Below are 21,540 nucleotides of genomic sequence, written 5' to 3' on the forward strand. Positions count from 1 at the left end.
ATAACTGGAGCTGTTTTGTTACAGTATATTGACAGAGGAAACTTGATCTCACTTATTAAGGGGTTCATCATGGGAAAAGCATCGATGTAGAGCTCTGAATGAAGGGCAGCCCTCTTGGACTGGATATAAACAACATAAAAGATTACATAATTATGTGGGCAATTCAGATCCCCAAGCCCTGTATTTGTCTGAATTACTATGATAATTACATAACTTTCCACTTAACTTTGATTGTATAGAACTAAAGATAAAAGATGAGGGTTTGGTAGTCAGAAGTAAAAAAGTAACTCAATGATAAATCATCATACAGAATATAAAATCCTAATTGTTCTTCAGGGCAATGCATTGGTTTATTAACAGGATCAATAACTAATTCTTCCTCAAATAGTGACTATCAGAAAAGGCCACTGTAAAATTATATATTTTTCCACCTGATCTTTGGGAAAGTTTCCCAAACAAATGAGTTTCTCTTTTATAATTCCTGCAAGGGGAACTTAGATCAGATTTTCTTTCTAGGACACAACCAATAGAGTATTTGTTCAAGTTGCTTTTATCTTTTAAAACCCACATTCTTCCTGTGGAACTGGAACCCTCCGTTTTGAAAGAAGCTGGGCTCACTGTGCTGTATAATTACATGAAAGCAGACACTTTTGCTTCAAGCTTCCAGCTTTTAGTGGCTTGCATCATTGTTATGATAATGTAGGAAGAAGCATAAATGGCAACAAGTTAATAAAAACTTCTGAAAACTTTTGCTCTGAACAGGTTTTTATATCAGGAATGCTACAGAGATAAAGTTAAATCATAGAGGCTCTTTGGGAGCGCAGAGATGTTGTAATGTCTTTCTACAACAATGAGTTGACATTATGAAGTGATATCAAGTTTAATTCTTACAAATCGAAAGGCATCATCTGACCAAACTGAGCATCTCTCAGGTTTAATCAGCTTGTATGAATAGTAGAGTTTTGTCATGCAAAAGCTGCTCATTTAAATCATAAGGATGTGCTCTGAAACTGCTTTCAGTTTTAGAGTTAAACTTTTCCTGTGTCTTGTTAGTACTGAAAACCCTCTTTAATGTTTTAAGGCTCTTCAGAGAATAATTGACAAAGAGAAGCTAGCACTTGAGAATATTATGGAAAAACTCCGAATCAAGTATTCTGAGATGTATACCATAGTTCCTGCAGAGATTGAGTGCCAGATGGAAGAATGCAAAAAAACTTTAGAAGACATAGATGAGAAGGTAATGGTGTTTGTGGAAGCATTGTTCATTCCTGTGGTTTATCTCTCATTTATGCGATAGAGGAAGCAATGTGCCTTTCGATAAAAATACAATTGGGTTCACATTTTCATTTTAGTTGCCTTTTCATTTATGAATACATGTTTTTTTATGGTTTGCCTAAGTGAAAATTTTGTTATTGGAAACTGAACTCTAAAGCAGTTTCAAGTGACTGAAATAAGAGACCTGAATAATCTGTATGTTTTTCTTCTTGTGCTTCATCTCTGATTTAGGATGCTCTTGATTAGTGTGAAGTACAAACTTATTACCTTTTACAATAGACCTGAATCATAGATTTTTGTCTTAAAACATGTTTGCTCTTAACTTTTTAAAGTGATTATAATTCTGAAAAAAAGAATTTTAGAGTCAATTTGAACACATTTTACACCTGAAGGTAGATGAGATGAGAGGAAGATGAGTTACCGATGGGAGAACAAAGAAAATCAGAGTTCATTTTATTGTGATTTTTTTCAAAAAGGCAACTCAAACCAAAAGATGAAATGTTAATTTCTATCCTTCCTGCTTTTCCCCTCTCCTAATTTAATCCAGGTCTCACAGTGGCATTTTATTACTGATTTCAGATATCTTTAAAATTGTAACTTGATAATGAAAATGTTTCTTAGTGCCAAAAATTTATTTTAATTGATGGAATTAGCTATATTTTGATATAACTGCACTCTATATCATATTTCTTAGCATATTTATACTAAGGAAAGATGAATGTATAACAAATATTACAGGTATGAGTGTTACATCTACAACGTCAAGAATATTTGTATATAACATTCTCAGATATTAATTATGTTAGTTAGAATTCCCTTCTCTACTTGTATGCATTTAGCAGCAAACCTTATTATAGGATTTTTGGGTAGCTCCTAAAGCATCAGGGACTATTGCTTTAATTAGAACAGCACATCTTAAAATTACAGGCCAAACTAAATGTTATTCTATTGTAAACAGTATGTGGAATCCCTTAGAAAAGTCACTTAAGGCTTCTAGGGTCTTTAATGGCTGGGCCTCTGAAAAATTCCACTTGTAATTTAGACCACAGGTACATTTGCAAAGGATGACAGCTAACAGTTATCACCTGACAGTAGAAACTATAACCTTTCGTATAATTCAAATTGCTGTCTGTGTTTCTTAAATCATAATTTTTTTAATTTGCAGTTCATCTAAGCGGTATGTATTTAATGTAGGTGGATTAACCATGCGAAGTGTCCCAACCACCAAACAACAACAAAATTCTCTTCTTTTTCAAGTGGAAATTTTTTGTAATAAAACTGGCAGATGATATTAATAGTGTGGCCTAGTGGAAAAGATCTGGGATTAAACCAGAGTATTCTAGTTCCTGGTTCTGCTAGTGATCTTATCTATGATCTTAGGCAAATCATCAATCCTCTCTGTTCCTCAGTTTCTTCTTTTGTAAAAAGCCCATAAAAGGTTGTTGTGAGGCTCAGATGAAAAATTGCAAAAGTAATTTGCAACGTTAAAAAGTACTAAGCAACAATAAGATATCATTGTCATCATTGCCATCATCATCATCATCGTTTTCATCATTATTTTAGAGACTACATCAAAGCTCTAAACAATATAATTCTCAAAAGGAATGAATCTTCAAGGGAGATTTAAAGCAACACATTGTCATTAATCTCTTAGAGATAAGTTATTTTTTTTAATAAAATAATTCAGGTAGAAAATAATGCTGCTCAATGAGTAGGCTTTGATTGCTATGAAGAAAAGCACTCAAAAATATTAAGGAGTTTATATTTTCAAGTGTCAGCGAATTCAAGACTATATTGTTTTGGCCAAAATGAATATTAGGATAGAAATTATGTTTTCTTTGGCTTGCTTGGAGTAAGTTTAGTTTTATTAGGAATGCTGAACTTGTGTGCTTAGCTGTCACAGGAAGCTGAGATAACAAGTTATGAATAATTTATTTCTGAAGTTTGCATTGTGAAGCAAGCTGTATTCTCCAACTATTGTGGGTAATGTTTCTGACATTCTAAATAGTACATACTTTCTGTAACATTTGGCATGGATATGAATAGTTAATTTAGTAAAGAAAAATTGCTATTCAATACCAAATAAGCTGCATTGGTATAAATGTCCCACCTAGAAAAAAAATTCCCCAGTTCTTGAGGGATTGTTCTGAGTAAATTTGCATGACAGAGTGACTACCCGCTTTGTACCTCCAGACCAGCCTTTATCAGGGAATAAATGGAAAGGATACTGAATCGTCTCTAGATGTTGAATAAGACTTTCTCTTTCTATTTCTATAGATTAGAAATGAAGTCTTGAAGAGTTCACCTTTTTATGTGATGAGTAAAAAAATAGAAGAAATTAATCAGGGGCTTCAGAATGTTGAAAAGATGTTGCAACAGAAAAGCAAAAGTATTGAGGAAGCTCAAGAAATTCAAAAGGTAATGTCCTCTAATTCTTCCCTCTCAGTTGATGACTTTGATCTGTATTCCACAATTTGATTCATTCAGGATCTACTTGGTCTCCAGTGTGTGTTCCCTGTTACTCTCAGCTAATGAAGTATTGAGCATCTTCTGCTTTACGTGGGCACACAGACACATGTTTGCTAGAATTATGGAAGTACTAGAAACTTTTAATGGTGAATAGGGTTTCCCTCTTGGAAATGAAGATTATATTTTTTAAAAATATGTTTATGGTGAGTAATAGAGCCTATTTATCAAGTCATTGACTTGTAAATTTTCAGGTGCGAAGGAAGCTTAAGAACAAAACAAGGAAAGCAAGCAAACATTTCAATAGGTTATGAAAGATAGTAACCACTAAACTTCTGACTCCTAAGAGAATGAAAGCATCTCAGAAGGTCCAAATGTAATTCAATGTTTGATTGAAATAGTATTAGGGGTGTGCTGGAGCCAATTCTAACAAACTTGCAAAAGCCAATTGTTAAATTTTCACTGTGAGCATTTGCACCTCAGAAATCAATAGTCATCTAGGCTTGATTTATCATTTTGTTTACTTTCTAGACTGTATAAAGTGTTAATGCATATAAAACATATATTCCCATCTACCCCTCCCCCTGATTGTTAAATACTGAGTAGCACATCTCTATATTACTCTATATTTTGTGAGCTCATCCGGAGTGCAGTAGAAGTCTCATAGGATGATGTCATCATCAGATTGGAGATGACTGTAGGTTAATAATAATAAAAACAACCAACATTTACATAGGAATTTAAGGTTTGCAAAGTGCTTTACTATCCATTTGTTCTTTGAAGCCTCACTGCACCTGTGGATAATATCCTTGTTAAAACTCACCATCACAGTAATCACAACATTAGAAGGCGTCTGAGTCTCAAAAAAGATGTGCTCTGTATTGTACCTGGCAAGTGGCTATCTTGAAGACCTTCAGTGAGGGAGAACTCACTACCTCCTAAGGCATCCTGTTACTTTTAAATAGATCTAAGTGTTAGGGAGCCTAAATGAGTTTCTTTTCAGTTTTCAGCCACTACTCCTAGTTCTGCCCTTTGGGATAAAAAAGAACAGGCTCCCTGAGACTTCTCCAGGCTGAGGTTTCCTAGTTCCTTCAAAGTATTCTCATTTGGCAAAATCTTGAGGACTTTGTCCATCCTGGCTGCCTCTCTCTGGAAAATCTCTAGCTTATCGTTACTCTTACTAAAACCAGGGACCTAGAGAGGAATACAATAATGAGATATATCTGAACAAATTATCATGGGACTATATACTCTGCCCTGTTCATATTCTGTTGGGAACATTACATTTGGTTTTGGGGTGTCACATTTTAGGAAGAACATTGTGCATAGTCTTTGAGATTCCATGTTTACATTTTCAAAGTGTACATAGAATATGAGAAGCATTTTTAAATTATTTTAATTTAAAAGATTTTATTTCAAATTATGGGTATCTCCCTAATTTAGGTAAACCTAATTTAGTCGGTTTTCATGTAGATAGGTTTCCCAGAGATTATTTCACTTAGATAACAAAATTATTAAAGATTTTTGCCTTCAATATATTACATGCCCAGATATAGTCAGAAAAGAACTCAGAAGTCAATCTAGTACCTGAATAGGAATCTCTTTTCCCTACTATAACATGCTTAATTCATCCATTTGAAGTCTCTGGTTGAAGACCAACTGTGACAGAGAACTCATTTCTTCCCAAGGTAATCCAATGAATTTTTATATAGAGCCTTCCAAGCTTATATTGATCTGATCAGCCACATTAGACACACTGTATTTTGACTCCAATGTAGCGATGTCATTTTAAGTCCTCTTGGAGAATGAAGGACAACAACCAAGCATCCTAACAAACAACCAATAATTAAGAAGTTCTTCCTTTTATGAAGCTGACATCTGCCTCTGTAGAACTTTCAGCCTTTGCTACTAGTTTTATTTTCTGAGGCCACATAGGACAAATTCCTGCATCAGAATCACAGAATTTCAGGTTTGGAAGTAACTTCATTGGTCATCTGTCTAGTCCATGCCACACCCTAAAAGAATGCCTTGCTTTATCATTCCTGAGAAGTGGCCACATATGCTCTGTTTGAAGGCCTTTAAGGACAGGTTACCCTCTACTTCCCAAGGCAGCTCAGTGCCTGGCACACAAAAGGTGCTTCCTATATGTTTATTGATTGACTCTTTGACTGAATAACCCATTCTATTTTGGAACAGCTTTAATTGTTAAGGAAGTTCTCTTTACCTAAATCTAATTTTGCCTTTTGGCTACACCCATTCCATCTTCCTAGTTTTGCTTCCTATAGACAAATAGGACAAGTCCAAGCCTTCTTCCACATGACAGATCTTAAAATACTTGAAACTATATATTCTGACCTCCTCAAGTCTTTGCTTTTTCAAGCAAAGTATCATCACTTCTTCCAAGTTTTCCTCATATAACATATATTCAAGACTTTGCCATCTTGGTTTGGTCTTCTCTCCACACTCTCCAGCTTCTCAACATTCTTTTTAAAAAATTCCCATTTTTAAAAAATTCTGAATTTCACAAATACTAAACAAGAAGAGCAATGTTATATACAAAATAGAATGGTAAAAAAAAATTGTATGTGTGGACAAGAATTTGCACAGTGTGTAATGTGCTTCTCTCTCCACGTTTACAAAAAATTCATGTTATTTTCAAAACTGTTTTGCTTGTTTGTGTTTCCTTACTAACTTTCCTTTTGTTCTCTTCTATGGATTTTTAATTTTTATTTTATTTTGATATTTTTGCTAGTTCTTTCTTCCTTTCAATTGCTTCCCCCTCAAATTGAAAGAAAACAAAACCCTTATATAAAGTGTAACTAGAGCAAAGCCCTTCTTAAACCATGACATGATGGCAGAATGGAATACAGTATTCCAGATGTAAACTGACCAGGGGAGAATAAAGAGGGATTATAGCTTCCTTATTCCTAGAAGCAATGTCTCTTTTAAGTCAGTCCAAGAAGGCATTATTTGTTTATTTATTTTGCTGGGACAGGAGGGGAGGGGACAGTGGGGAGGGAAAGCTGCCACATGACACTGCTGAAACATTGTCCCTTAAGACCCTCAGATCTTTTTCAAACTGTTAACTATTCTTCTGCCCTCCTACATTGTGAAAACAAAATTTTGAGCCCAAGTATAAGACTTTGTATTTATCTCCATTGAATTTCATCTTAGATTCATTTAATACTCTAGGCTACAAAGATGATTTTGACTCTGAACCTTTCTTCCAGTGTGTTAACTGTCTCCCTAACTTTATGTCATCTTCAAATTTGATAAGTATACTCTTAAATTTTTAAGCATACCATTTATGTTTTTTTAATCCATTTGTGATTTTTAAAAAAATGTTAAACAGCACAGGGTCAAGTAATGACCCCACTGGTTTTCTATATGAGACCTCCTGCCTTCAAATGGTGACATTGAACCAGTAATGGCTGCTCTTTGTGTTCAACCCTGAACTCTGATTTCATTTAATTGTATTATCATTTAATCTCTGTCTCTGTCTCCTCCCTCCTTCCCTTCCTATCTCCTCTCTGTCTCTATTTCTGTAATTGTCTCTCTCCCTGCCTCCCTCCCTTTCTTCCTCCCTCTGTTTTCTAAAAGAATAGTAGGAGATATTTTATCAACTGCTTTCCTAAAATGCAAATAAACAGTATCTACTGTATTCCCAATCTATTTTTAGTAACCTGAAAAACAAAGGAAGCAAAACTAGTCCAATACCATTCTTCTTTTTCTAGATTTTCAATCTCTTTAATGATCCTTTCTGGAATTTACCAAGAAATCTAAATCAAGCTCACTGACCTATAGTTTACGTATTTTGTTATCTTCCCTTTACAGCAGAGAAATTTGTGCTTTTCCAGTCAAATCCATCTTTCATATGCCTCAGATAATGAAGACAGCTATCATGTCTCTGCCTAAATTTCTTCACCAAGCTAACTATACCTACTTCCTTCAGTTCATCCAAAAGAAGCAGATAAATGGTGCATTGTATTGAGTGTTGGTCTTGGAGTCAAGGAGACCTGAATATAATTTCTGCTTCAAGTACTTACTAGCTGTATGACCCTGAGCAGCTTGCTTAACTTCTGTCTTCCTCAGTTTCCTGAACTGTAAAATGGAGATAATAGCATCCACTTCCCAGGGTTATTGTGAAGATAAAATAATATTTAAGACATTAAAAAATAATATTAAGAAATAAATAATTAGAACAGTGCCTGGTACATAGTAGGGTACTTAATTAATGCTAGTGAAGGAGTAGGTCACTGGATTTAAGAAGATTGAAGAGGCTTGAGGAAGTATTGACATGGTATGCTGAAGTCCTCTAGTGAAAGAGTGGGTGTTGGGAAGAAAGGAAGACAATGAACTAAGTACTGAACTTTTTGAAATGACCGGGGACCTGGTTTAAAACAGCCACCATAATTTGAATTGCTTGGAAAATTTTGACACTATGAATTTTAAGAGGAGATTGCTGCGAGGTCCTGGTTTCTGTGTGATTATGGTAAAAGAAGAGTCTGAAAGTGTCATATTGGAGCAAGGAATATCTTATCTCTCCCTTCAGGGCTAATGAGTTGGGAAGCATGGGTGAAGATACAGCCACTAGTGGAGAGGAAGGCCAGGAATGTAGTGTCTATACCCTGACTTACTTCTGACTTCCTTCCACAGAAAATGTGGGATGAACTAGACCTCTGGCATTCCAAACTAAATGAACTTGATTCTGAAGTCCAGGATATAGTTGAACAAGACCCAGGACAGGCCCAAGAATGGATGGATAACTTAATGGTTCCCTTTCAACAGTACCAACAGGTGTCACAGAGAGCAGAGCAAAGAACTTCACAGTTAAATAAGGTGAGTCTATGATACCTAGACAGCAGAAGACTGTGATGATATATTGTGGCAAAAAAGAGATTGGTTTTTGCAGGGTTGGTCTTCAAACTTGTTTTTTTAAAATGTGTTTTGATTATCCCAATGTAATTGGTTTCTTTTTTATTTTTAAAAATTATTTTGTTTTCAGTTTTCTACAGTTATTTCCATATATCTTAGATTTTTCCTCCTCCTTCCCACCTTATTCCCCCCTCCCTCCCCAAGACAGTATGCAGGCAATCTAATATAATTCTATACATACATTCTTATTAAATACATTTTCACCTTAGTTATGTTGCATAGAAGCATTAAAATGAATGGGAGAAACCATAAACAAAACAAAACATAAAACAAGAAAAATAATTGGTTTCTTTTGTATTCCTATGTTATTTTTTCATATACTGAAAAATATCAGTCTAAGTAGATTTTCATAAACTTCATCAGACCTGCCAAAGTGGAGTTTGTGACACAAAAAAGTTAAGAAACCTGGTTTTAGAGAAAACCAAAATTCTTGGATTTCAAATAAATCATTCTCTTTTCATTTTATGTTATGATATCCACCAAAGTAAGAGAAATAGGTTCATATGTACATCTGATTGTGATTAATCCTCAATTTCTGAATTACTAAAATCTACTTAAAATAAAAAAAAACAGATTTGAAAATGATTACAATGTTCTTTTCCCAGGCCATACTTAAGATGGAGGAATATAATGACCTCGTAAGGAATACTGAGACTTGGATAGAAAATACTAGCAGTCTGCTAGATGACCCTGTTGACTATAGTTCTTCAAAGGCCCTGAGTCACTATGCTAATACCCTTCAGGTAGGTGTTGGTTTTCCTGAAGCTCACTGAACCTAAAAGTTTATTGATAGTCTGACTGACTCTTACTCTGATTGATGTCTTCTAGGGGGTGGGTGGGTAGGGGTAACAATAGTCCTAGAGACCTTCAATTTTGTCAGTTTGGGGAAATACTGGTATGGAAATTTCCTTCTACTGATGTTGATCTAAAACTATCTGTAACTCCTAGATTTAAGAGAGCTATCTGGGAGCACTGAAAGGTTAAATCAAGGTTGCTCAGGGTCAATTAGTTGGTAAGTATCCGTGCCAGAATTTGAACTCAGCGCTTCCTGATTATAAGGAAACCTTTCTTCTTACTATGTCACACTACTCATCTTGTTTCATTATTTGTTCAAAATAAACCTTTCTTTCAGTTACATAATACATAGGTAATGTGGATGTGGTAGAGAATGCACTGGTCTTAGAATCAATAAACAGTTTCTATCTAGTTGGGCTGCTCACTAGCTTTGTAATTTTGGGCAAACTTCTTAAAAACTCAGTTTTATCATTTAAAAATGACAGCATTAGACTATCTGAGCTTTGTGGTCCTTTCCAGCTTTAAAATTTCATGGTTCTGTGGTTTGCATTATTCTTAGTGCCCCCTAAACTATGAACTTGTATTGTTGGAGGGAGGGAAGAAGGAAAGGAGAGAGGGAGGGAGAAAGAGAAGGAAGGGAAGACGAAAGGGAAGAAGGAAGGAATGGAGGGAAGGAAGGGAGGGAGGGAGAAAGAGGAGAACAGAATTTTCATAATGTCTATGATGAAAACCGAATTCCAAGACACTGAGAATTCATTTAACTTTTATCTACATTTAAATATATTTCCTTCTTTCTATATTATTCAAGGAAAAAATATGAAACATGAAAATAAGTATTATTTTATAGAATTTAATTTTATAGTTGCTTCCAAAGAAAAGCATAATGACTTCCTAAGCAAAATGCTGAATTTGGGAATTATCACTTAAAATTTTTATAGCCCTTAGTACAGTACCGGCACATAGTAGAAGCTTAATCAATGTTGGTTGATTGACTATCTAATATCCTGGATCACCTATGCTAATACTTCTTTCCATTAGTTTAGATACTGTAATGGAAACATGATCATATTTTTTCATAACGATTTATCTTCCTCTTCCCAATTGGAATTTCTCTCAGCATGTTGTCCCAGTTGATTGTCATTCCACCAGACCCCTCTAAAAATGTCAGTTTCTTTCTAGTCGGCTCTAGTTCATAGTCTAGTACTTAAGTGGGTATGCCAAATTAGGAGACACAGATGGTGCCTACACTCCTACAAGTTTGAAAGGACAGTTATTACATTGTTCAGAATAGAATGGGTAATGCTTGCTGGTTTTGTGCTGCCTCCTGCTGACACAACTGTAGAACTACCATGGGTACCGTTCAGGAAACACTTGTGCTGAGGAAAGATTCTCAGTTATTCTCTAGTCTTGTTTAAAGAGAAGCTTAAAAAGAAAAAAGAGAAAGGGGGATATAAAAAAGATAGGATTCCTGAACTTCATTCAAAGTTCAGAAAGACTTTGTAATGGAGTAATTCTTGAGAATTCTATTGCTGGGAGATCATTCCATCCCCCTCTCCCTCTCACCCCCATGCAAGCTACTGAATATTTTATATGAAAAAATAAATGTACTTAGATTCCTTTAATTTTGGCTTTTATTTTTGTCTGAAGAACATGTAAATAATCATCCTATTTTCTTGCATTATGGTGGGTTGAATTAAGAATTCTTATCTTTAAAAATATGTTTTTCCAATTTTGTTTGTTATTTCCATCTGTTTGCATTTGCAAAAGGAGTCTCCAAAGGCATGAGGTTGGACGTATGAATATTTTGAATGTAATTAAGGCAAACTTGTTCAGAAGTCTCTATTGCCATAGAAAATGTCACAGATTCTGTGTAAAGCTTTGTATAACCCAGATTAATAACTAACATTTATGTAACCCTTTTAAAGTATATTCACACATAAACATATGTATGTTTCAGTATACATACACAAACATATATGTGTAAAATGGGATTAATATTTGTAATACCCACCTCATAGAATGATTGTAAGAAATATGGTTTATATATTGTAAGTGGACAATATAGTATATATTAATATTATGTGCTTTGACTTATTAACTACTGGCCTTTCTGTGCTATGTGGTCCCCTCCCACTTTAAAATTCCATCTTTCTGTCGTCTGCATTATTCTTTCTGTTATGGCTGTTGTTCAGTCATTTTTCAATCATGTTTGTTTCTTCATGACCCCATTTGAGGTTTTTTTGGCAAAAATATTGGAGTTTGCCATTTCCTTCTTCAGTTCATTTTACAGATGAGGAAACTGAGGTAAACAGGGTTAAGTGATTTGCCCAGAGTTGCACAGCGAGTAAGTGTGTGAAGTCGGATTTGAATTTGGGGAGATGAGTCTTCCTGACTCCAGGTCTGGCTCTCTATCCACTGCACCACCATGTTGACCTGTTTTTGTTACTCTTAGTGCCACTTAAATAATAAACTTGTATTGTTGGGGAAAAGAAGAAAGCAAGGAAGGAAGGAAAGGAGGAAGGGATTTTAGTTATTTAAATTACATTTAATATATAATTATTTACATTATAATGTATACATATGTTCATACTAGATAGGCGTATATTGCATATGTATACATACTATATATGTATATATGTGTGTATATACATATGTATGTATGTGTATATATGTGTGTGTATACATATATATATACATATATATATATGAGGTAGATGTCAGAAATATAATTATCATCTTTTTCCAAGTGAGAGTTGAGGGTTAAGTGACTTATCAATGATCATGCAACTTACAAGTTTGGGATGTGGTATATGAAGTCATGCCTTTTAACCTCCAGTTCCTATATATCTATTAACCAAACCTTATCACAGGCCACTGATTTGTCAGTAAGGATCATCTCTGAAGGATTACAGGTAAACCAGTGCAGTTCTACCACTGGATCTCACATTACAGAGAACATGGGCAAAATAACTCTAACCTGATCATTTCATCAAAGCCTAGTGCCTAGTGTAGGACATATAATACTCAGAAAAGGGAAAGAAAAACATATTGCCCACAGTGGCAGGGTTGTATATTTCAGATCCTGCCGTCTTTTTTCCTCAAATAATGATGATATTATTTCAATTCACATGCAATCACAGATTTAGAAATGGAAAGTACCTTCAAGGTTATCTCATCTAAACACCGCATTTTTACATTTGAGGAAATTGTGGCCCAGAAGGTTTAGAGACTTGCCTAAGGTCACATAGGAACTAAATGACAGAGTTATGATTTTGACTCAGGATGACTGACTTCAAATCTAGCTTTCTTTTCATTGTACCATGCTACTTCCAACACATTACAGTTTTCAAATGTTTTCCTCACAAAATCCCTGCAAGGATGTTTCAAGTCAATGCCTGTCTGCTGGTTTTCATAGAGCTTATCATGGTTGGGATTCAATTCAATTAAGCAAATAATTGCTAATATGAAAGGCAATGAAGGAGATGTTGGTGATTAAATGATAAATATGACACCAACCCAACTTTCAAAGGACTTAAATTTAATGGGTTAACACTTCTCTATTAAACTCTAATGATAGGTAGGAACTTCCTATTAGCTGGTCTGCCCACATGGTGTTGACTGTTGCATCTGTGTGGGTGGCCCAGTGAACCATTGAGAGTGCCATGAGAAGGAAAATATCAGAGTTGACATCTGGTACTACCTGTGTGGCATTAGCATCTGAGATGCTGGTAACGATAGTATTCTTTGAAAATTAATTGACTTTATAGAAGAAAGTTATGATTTGTAGGAGAAAAATAGATTTGCATAATTTATAACACTGTATTTAGATTAATTTTCATGAGTCTTCTTTTATAGATCTGACATTTCAATAGAATTAAACTTCTGAAAACAATGTATTCATAGCTTTAACATTTTTGAAATATTTGAAATATTTTGAAGTGTTAGATTTGTGCATTAATTTATAATTTTATGAATTACAAAAATAATAATATATGAGAATGAAGGTCTAACAACAAGTTACAATTGTTTATAGTTACTTTGTAGAAAAAACAGATTAGAATTTAAAGTTTTGTTTAATATACTATTTATACATTACTTAACTGATTTTATTCTTACATTTGTTGAGATTGTTGTTTTGCCTTTTAAAAAATATGCTCTCCCCTCCCAGTCATACCAGATCTCAAAATGTATTATAAAGTAGGCATCATCAAAACCACTTGGCACTGGCTAAGAAACAGAGGGGTAGATCAGTGGAATATGTTAGGTACATAAGACACAGTAATCAATGATTATAGAAATCTACTATTTGATAATCCCAAGGATTTGTGTTTATTCAGCTTCTGGGATAAGTACTTACTGTTTGACAAAAACTGCTGGGAAAACTGTGACAGAAACTGGGCAATGCCTGACACCATACACAAGAATAAAATCCAAATGGGTACAAGATGTAGGTATAAAGACTGAAACTATAAGCAAATTAGGGGAGCAGGGAATAGTTTATTTGTCAGATTTATGGAGAATGGAGAAATTTATGGCCAAAACAAGAGATAGAGAACATTATGAATTGCATAATAGATAATTTTGATTATATTAAATTGAAAAGTTTTTGCACAAACAAAGCCATTGCAACCAACATTAGGAGAGAAGTAGAAAACTGGGAAAGAATTTTTGCTACTAGTATCTGTGATAAAGGCCTCATTTCTAAAAATATATAGAGAACTGAGTCAAATTTACAAGAATACAAGTCATTCCCCAATTGATAAATGGTCAGAAGATACGAAATAGCAATTTTCAGAGGAAGAAATTAAAGATATATGTAGTTATATGAAAAAATGCTCTAAATAACTATTTATTAGAGATGCAAATCAAAACAAGTCTGAGATACCACATCACACCTATCAGATTGGTTAACATGACAAAATAGGGAAATGATACATGTGGGAGAAGATGTGGGAGAGTTGGAACACTAATTCAGTGTTGGTGGAGCTGTGAGCTGATGCAACCATTCTGGAGAGCAATTTGGAACTATGCCCAAAGAGCTATAAAAATGTACATATTCTTTGACGTAGCAATACAGCTTCCAGAGCTTTATCCCAAAGCAATCATAAAAATGGGAAAAGGATCCATGTATACAAAAATATTTATAGAAGCTCTTTTTGTGGTGGCCAAGAACTGGAAATTGAGGGAATGCCCATCAATTGGGGAATGGCTGAAAAAGTTGTGGTATATGAATGTGATGGAATACTATTGTGCTATAAGAAATGATGAACAGCTGGATTTCAGAAAAAACTGGAAAGACTTATATGAACTGATGCTGAGTCAAATGAGCAGAACCAGGAGAACATTACACACAATAACAGCCACAGTGTGCAAGGACTGTTACTGATAGACTTAGCCCTTTACAGCAATGCAAGGACCTAAAACATTCCCAAAGGACATTTGATGCAAAATGCCATCCACATCCAGAAACTTTGGAATCAGAATGCAGAATGAAGCAGACTATTTTCTCTTGTGTTATATTTTGTTTTGGTTTCTCTCATGGTTTCTCCCATTTGTTTTAATTTTCCTATGCAACATGACTAATGTGAAAATAAAGTTTAGTAAGAGTGTATGTGTAGAATCCATATAAGATTGCATACCATCTTGGGGAGAGAGGAGAAATGGAGGGGGAGAAAATTTAAAACTTATGGAAGTGGTTGTTGAAAACTGAAACCAAATAAATTTATTTAAAAAATGTGCTCCCCAAAATGTTCAGATTGCTGACACCCTTATAGATAATTCTTTCTAGCTGACAATACAGGCTATTTTATTTGTACAATACTTCTGTTAAACTAAAAATAAGCATTAAAAATATATGTCTTGCAGTTTAAAATGTAGCAAATTCTAATCTCATGTATACTAGTAGATCAATATATTGTCACATTTTCCGTTTCTTGATACTTATCTTTTTCTTTCTTATATCCATTTTATAGATGGCTTTAGAAGATTCAGAACAAAAACAAAACCTTCTTCATTCAGTTTATTCTGACCTGGAAGAATTTTCAGTGATCTTTGAAACAGATGACTTTGCACCAATTAAGTTAAACCACCTTAGTGCTAGAGTCACAACTCTACAGCAAAAACTAATGGCCAGTCTTCCACAAATCCAGCACATGGCTGATGTAAGTTTTCTTGCAGTGTAAAGATTACTTTGTTGTTTTAATTTACATGTACTTTATTAAATAATAACTGCAATGCTTTGTTATTGATGTAGTCATCTCTCAGTTGTCTACTGGCAGATGGTTTTCATTGTGATAATTTTCACATTTGTGATAATTTGGCATTTCAAATTCTTACTGATGAAAGTAATTAGAGTAAAGGTTTACATTACCTACTATTTCTTAGTTATTTATGTTTCCTTTTGCATCATGTAGCCCAGTAGGTGACCTTTCAAACTAAAACATATACTGACCTTTCCTAATATAGAAAGAGTATATATTTAGGGTGAGAAAGTGATGTACATCCCCTCAGTTTAGTATCATTTATTTTTGTTGTTATTGTTAAGTTGTTTTTCAGTTGTATCTGACTCTTCATGACCTTCCTGAGGGTTTTCTTGGCAAAGATACTGGAGTGGTTTGCCATTTCCTTCTTCAGATCATTTTACAGATGACGAAACTGAGGCAAACAGGATTAAGTGACTTGCCCAGGATCACAAGTAAGAGTAGGAAGCCATATTTGAACTCAGGAAGAAGAGTCTTCCTGACTGCATACCAGGAAATCTAACCACTGCACCAACTAGATGCCCCAGTATCATATATACATTACTCAAAGGGGTGATACTATTTATTTAAAGCATAGGGTAAGAGACATGGAAAAAAAATTCCAGGGGCCATTGATGCTTACCTTTGGTCTTAGTAGTGATGATGATGATGATGATGATGATGATGATGATGATGATGATGATGATAGCTTTCTGCCAGGCTGCCTCAGTTTTCTTCTCAATTCAGTGCAGTGAATAGAGCCCGAGGCTGGGCTCAGGAAGACCTGAGTTCAAATCCAGACACAGACACTAACTCTGTGATCCAGAGCAAGTCACTTAATCTCTGTTTGTCTCAGTTTCCTCAAATGTAAAATGAGGATAATAAGCATCTGTCTTGCAGGATTGTTGTGAGGATCAAAGATGATGTTTGTGGAGCTTAGCACAGTGCCTGCCTCATGGTAGGCACTATACAAATGCTCATTCCTTTCCATTCTCCTTTTCTTTAATCCATCCTCCACAGAGTGACTTTCCTTAAAAATCAGGTGTGACTATCACTCTCCTATGCAGTAAATTCTGATAGCTCCCTATTGCCTATAGGATCCAAAATAAAATACTCATTTGGCTTTAAAGTCATTCACAGCCTTACACTAACCTATCTTTCCAGTCTCATTGTACATTACTGCCTTTCCTGCACTCTGTGATCCAGTCAAACAGACCTTTCTGTTCTTTACACACAATATTTTATTTTCCATCTCTCAGCTTTTTGCTGGCTGTCCATCGTATATTCTTTCCTCCCCTCTACCGTATAGAATCCTTTTATTCCTTCAATACTCATTGCATTCTATGTGAAACCTTTCCCAATCTCCCAACTGCTTATATCCTTCCTCTCTAAAAGAAGGCGTATTTATTGTGTATATAGTCTGCATATACTCACATAGGTACACATTATATTTCCCATAAAAGAATATAAGCTCTCTAAGAGCAAGGACTGTTTCATTCCTGGCTTGTCTCCCTGCTAATGAGCACAGTCCTTGGCGCATAGTAGGTATTTAACAAATGTTGTTGATAGATTGATGGTTCTGGTAAATTCATGATCAAATAGAGACTCTGTCTAGATTGTTTTTATTTCCTTATGTAATATGCATCCCAGAATAGGGTCTTATGACCAAAACATCAACCTCCTTTTATCATAATTTTGTTGTTGCTTAGTCATGTTTGACTCTTTATGACCCTATGGATCATTTTTTTTTGTCTAAGAGGTTTTCTGGGCAAAGATGCTAGAGTGGTTTGCCATTTTCTTCTCCAGTAAATGAAAGCTGGGGTCACTTAACTGAGGCTAAGGGTCACATAGCTAGTAAGTGTCTGAGGATGGATTTGAACTCAGGTCTTCCTGACTCCAGACCCAGTCAGTGCTCTATCCACTGAGCCATGAAGCTGCTTTCTCTTAACCTAACGATATTGAAAACTTGTAAAATGGCACAAGTATAGTGCCTTTTCATCAGTCTCATTTTCAGCAAGTACCTTTACTTTATTTCAAACTCATAGCTCTAGAATGAGTAAGAAATTCAATTCAGTTCAATAAAAACTTATTAAATACCTATTATGTCTAAGGCACTATGCTAGTCACAAAAATATAATAGTCTCTGCCCTCTAGGAATTTATATTCTACTGAAAAGAATTTCTTTGAAGGGTCTCAGGATGGAAGAACTGGACAATTTGTCTTCTGCTGAGTTGGTCTTTCAGAGTTTTAATGAATTATTTTGTGATTGAGGCAGTAAGGTAGTATTGTGGTTAGAGCTCTAGACTTGGGTCAGGAAGATCTAAATACAAATCCTGCCTCAGATATTTCCCAACCAGATGATCAAGGCAAGGGACACCCCCTCCCCACACCTCAATTTCCTCATCTTTAAATGTGGGGAAGTATTAGCATTTATCTCATGAGGTTACTATATCAAATGAAATTACATATGAAGCCCTTTGAAAATGAAAAAGTGCTCTACAGATATTAGTGATAGTGATGACATGTTGAAATTTTGAGTATTGCAGGTCAGACATGCCCATATCTGTATTAAAACATATTGCAAAGCCTAGTTGAAGTGATTTCAGGATGTTCACTGTTTGCAATAATTCATACTATTGTGGATGATTGAAGGCTAATTATGTACTTTATTCTGGATTACCTGTATACCCAGTATACACTTTTATTAGCAAGAAAAATTGAGACTCCTGCATATGAGTCAGTCAGTAATCCTTAATTAAGTGCCTACTAAATGCCAGGCACTGTGCTAAACAAAGGGGATACAAAAAGAGGCAAAAGGTAGACCCACATTCTCTCAACCTAAACAACTCAGTGATAGCAACTCAATATTATAATTATATTAAATTATGTAATATAATAATTATAATATTATAAACAGTGCAATCTACAGTGAATTGTAGAGGCTTTTTGGTCCAGGTCTGAGATTACATTAGTGTAAGATATTCTCAGATAAGAAGCTCCTTTTTACCAATGCTGTCTGGCAACTCTTCAGTAACTTGTATTCTTAAAGAGTCACCTGAGGGCACTGAATTTAAATGACTTGCTAATAGACCCACCAAGCAGCTTGCAGGCTCGTGGATAGAGCACTGGTCCTAGAGTCAAGAAGAGTCTTCCTGTGTTCAAATCTGGATTTAGACACTTCCTAGCTTTGTGACCTGGGAAAGTCATTTAACCCTGTTTGCCTTAGATTTCTCATCTGTAAAATGAGCCAGAGAAGGAAATGGTGAAACATTCCAGCATCTTTGCCAAGAAAATCCCAAATGGGATCACAGAGAGTCAAACCCGACTGAAATAACGGAACATTACAACAACGCCTCATGGCCTTTATGGGTCAGAACTAGGACTTGAGGTCTTCTTTACTAAAGAGGGCAGTTCTTTATCTGTTATTCCACAGTGCTATATTATTACAACTACCTAATACTTACAAAAGCAATGAGCATAACTGATTATGTGCTTGGTCAGTTTTGAATGGGGTTAAGTGACGAAGAATGACTAGGTTTCACATGAAAATACAATTAAGGTAAGAACAAGACCTATGATTTCATTCGTATGCGTGTGTGTTCATCGTTTGTTGTCAAAGAAGACCATGCCATCAGAGAAATGATGACATGACTTGCACTTGACTTTGTTTTGAGTGAGGGAGGGCTGTGCAGGTCACCAGCCTCACTTCTCCTCCAGAGCCATCTGAATCCAGTGACCAGACATTCATCAAGATGACTGGAGATGACCCATGATGAGGCAATTGGGGTTAAGAGACTTGCCCAAGGTCACCCAGCTAATGAGTGTCAACTGTCTGAGGTGAAATTTGAACTCAGATCCTCCTGACTCCTGCACTGGTGCTCTATCCACTGTACCATATGGAACACCTGAATAAGGGAATTCTCTATACCAGTATAGATTGGTGTCTTCTCTTCAATTTATAGACTTAGAGATTTGATAGAAAACCGAGGTGTTGCTAGGTGACTTAACCAGGGTCACAAAGCTGGTATCCACAAAGGCAGTGAATAGAGGACACCTAGAGTCAGGAGTCAGGAAGACTGATTCAAGTCCAGAAGACCTGATTTAAAATCCTACCTCAGATACTTATTAGCTATGTGACCCTAGGAAAGTCACTTAACCATGTTTGCCTCAGTTACCTTACCTGTAAAATGGGAATAATAATAGCACCTTCTTCCTATGTTTATTGTGAAAATAAAATTAAATACTATATGTAAAGGATTTAGCACAGTGCCTGGCATACAGTAGGCATTACATAAATGCTAGCTATCATCATTATTGAAGCCAGATCTTCCTAGCTCCAATGCCAATTCTCTATCCACTACACCGGAACTCTCAAACATGAATCCTGCCCCACAACCCTCCCAAGTACAGCCTGAATCAAATTAAAATGTAATTTCTATTTGATTTTAATGTGTTGACTCATTAATAAAAAAGACATATATAAACGTGTGATTTTCTAAGTCAATATGTGGCCCATAGTGATTCTTATATAAGATTTAGTGGTCCTTGTTTCTATTTGATTTTGACACCACTGCACTATGTCATGTTACCTTTTGAGAATTCAGTCACTACCAATAATTGGTCTTTGTATGGGTGGCTAACATGCCATGAGACAGAAATCAGCTCTTTAAAAAAATGACTTCTTAAATTCTAGGAGGTGGTCGCTATTGAAACCGAAGTAAAAGCAATAGAGAAGAAAGTTTCAAAAATCAAAGCTATCTTGTTTTCCAAAGAAATATTTGATTTTTCTCCTGAGGAGCATCTTAAGCATGGAGAGGTGAGCATGGATCATGAAGCGTTAAAAATATTTTCTGAATGTTTACACTGTGCTTCTGCTACGTTTCTTAGGTATGTAACTGCTTCATATTTGGAGACAGTAACTTAGATGGAGAATGAACAAGATTTCAGCAGTTGTTAGTGTGATATTTGGATTGAAAATATATAGAAACTGAGGAGAACATGAAAATCTCAGTTTGAATAAGTTAAATTCTATAACAATTTTCTGTTATTATGTGTGTGTATATATATATACATACTGTATATGCATATATGTTATAATATATACATATATTATTGCAGCCATATAATATTATATATAAGGTACTTTGCTAAGTTATGAGATACAGAGAAAAGAAAAACATCAAGTTCTTATGCACAGAGAACTTAAAATTTAGTGACAGAGTGAGACATATGCAAATAACTGTAAATTAGATGATTAAATTCATAGGAGGCATCAAGCTTAATTGCCTGAGATGTCCAAGGTTGTTGGGCAAAGAAAACTACTTGTTCCTTTCTTTGATCCTTGAGAAGACCAAAGGAAGGATTTCTGGAGGATGGGACACTTGAGCTGGACCTTGAAGGAAGGAGAGAACAAGCCCTAGGGGCAGAGAGGGCAGGGTGAGATCAAGCAATAGAGACCAGTCAAGTTTGGATGGAGTTAATGGTGTAGGAAGGAAATTATTATGAAGTGAGTCTGAAAAGATATCCTAGAGTCAGATTATTAAGGAACTGGAGATGTAGGCTAAGAAGTTTAAATTTCATTAAATATACATGGTGAACCATTGATAGTTTTTTAAAACAGAGACCTAATGTGAACAACTCTGTGCATTAAGAAGATTGCAAGGGACAGGAATAGAAATAAGAGAGAGACTGGTGGCAGGGGGTTAAATTAGGAGGCTGTTACCATAGTCTAGAGGATAGGTTCCCGAAGTGGGCAATCCCACCCTTGGGGATGCTGGAAGGAATTGGGGTCATGGTAGTATTCTTAGGTGAAATTGGGGTGGGATGTTGA

At 35.3% G+C, this 21,540-nt stretch overlaps 1 protein-coding gene across 5 annotated transcripts in view; it reads left to right on the forward strand.

Moving 5' to 3' along the window:
* SYNE2 (spectrin repeat containing nuclear envelope protein 2) overlaps nt 1–21,540 on the forward strand; it is a 416,605-nt gene that overhangs the window by 230,851 nt on the left and 164,214 nt on the right. For all 5 annotated transcript variants that reach the window (XM_072629431.1, XM_072629430.1, XM_072629434.1 and 2 more), the window contains exons 58-63: nt 1,082–1,237; nt 3,553–3,693; nt 8,398–8,580; nt 9,282–9,419; nt 15,444–15,632; nt 20,404–20,526. In XM_072629431.1, coding sequence (XP_072485532.1) covers nt 1,082–1,237; nt 3,553–3,693; nt 8,398–8,580; nt 9,282–9,419; nt 15,444–15,632; nt 20,404–20,526 — 930 coding nt within the window. The remainder of the gene's footprint in view (nt 1–1,081; nt 1,238–3,552; nt 3,694–8,397; nt 8,581–9,281; nt 9,420–15,443; nt 15,633–20,403; nt 20,527–21,540) is intronic.

Source organism: Notamacropus eugenii, chromosome 1 (genome assembly GCF_028372415.1).
Source record: "Notamacropus eugenii isolate mMacEug1 chromosome 1, mMacEug1.pri_v2, whole genome shotgun sequence".
Classification (NCBI taxonomy): Eukaryota; Metazoa; Chordata; class Mammalia; order Diprotodontia; family Macropodidae; genus Notamacropus; species Notamacropus eugenii.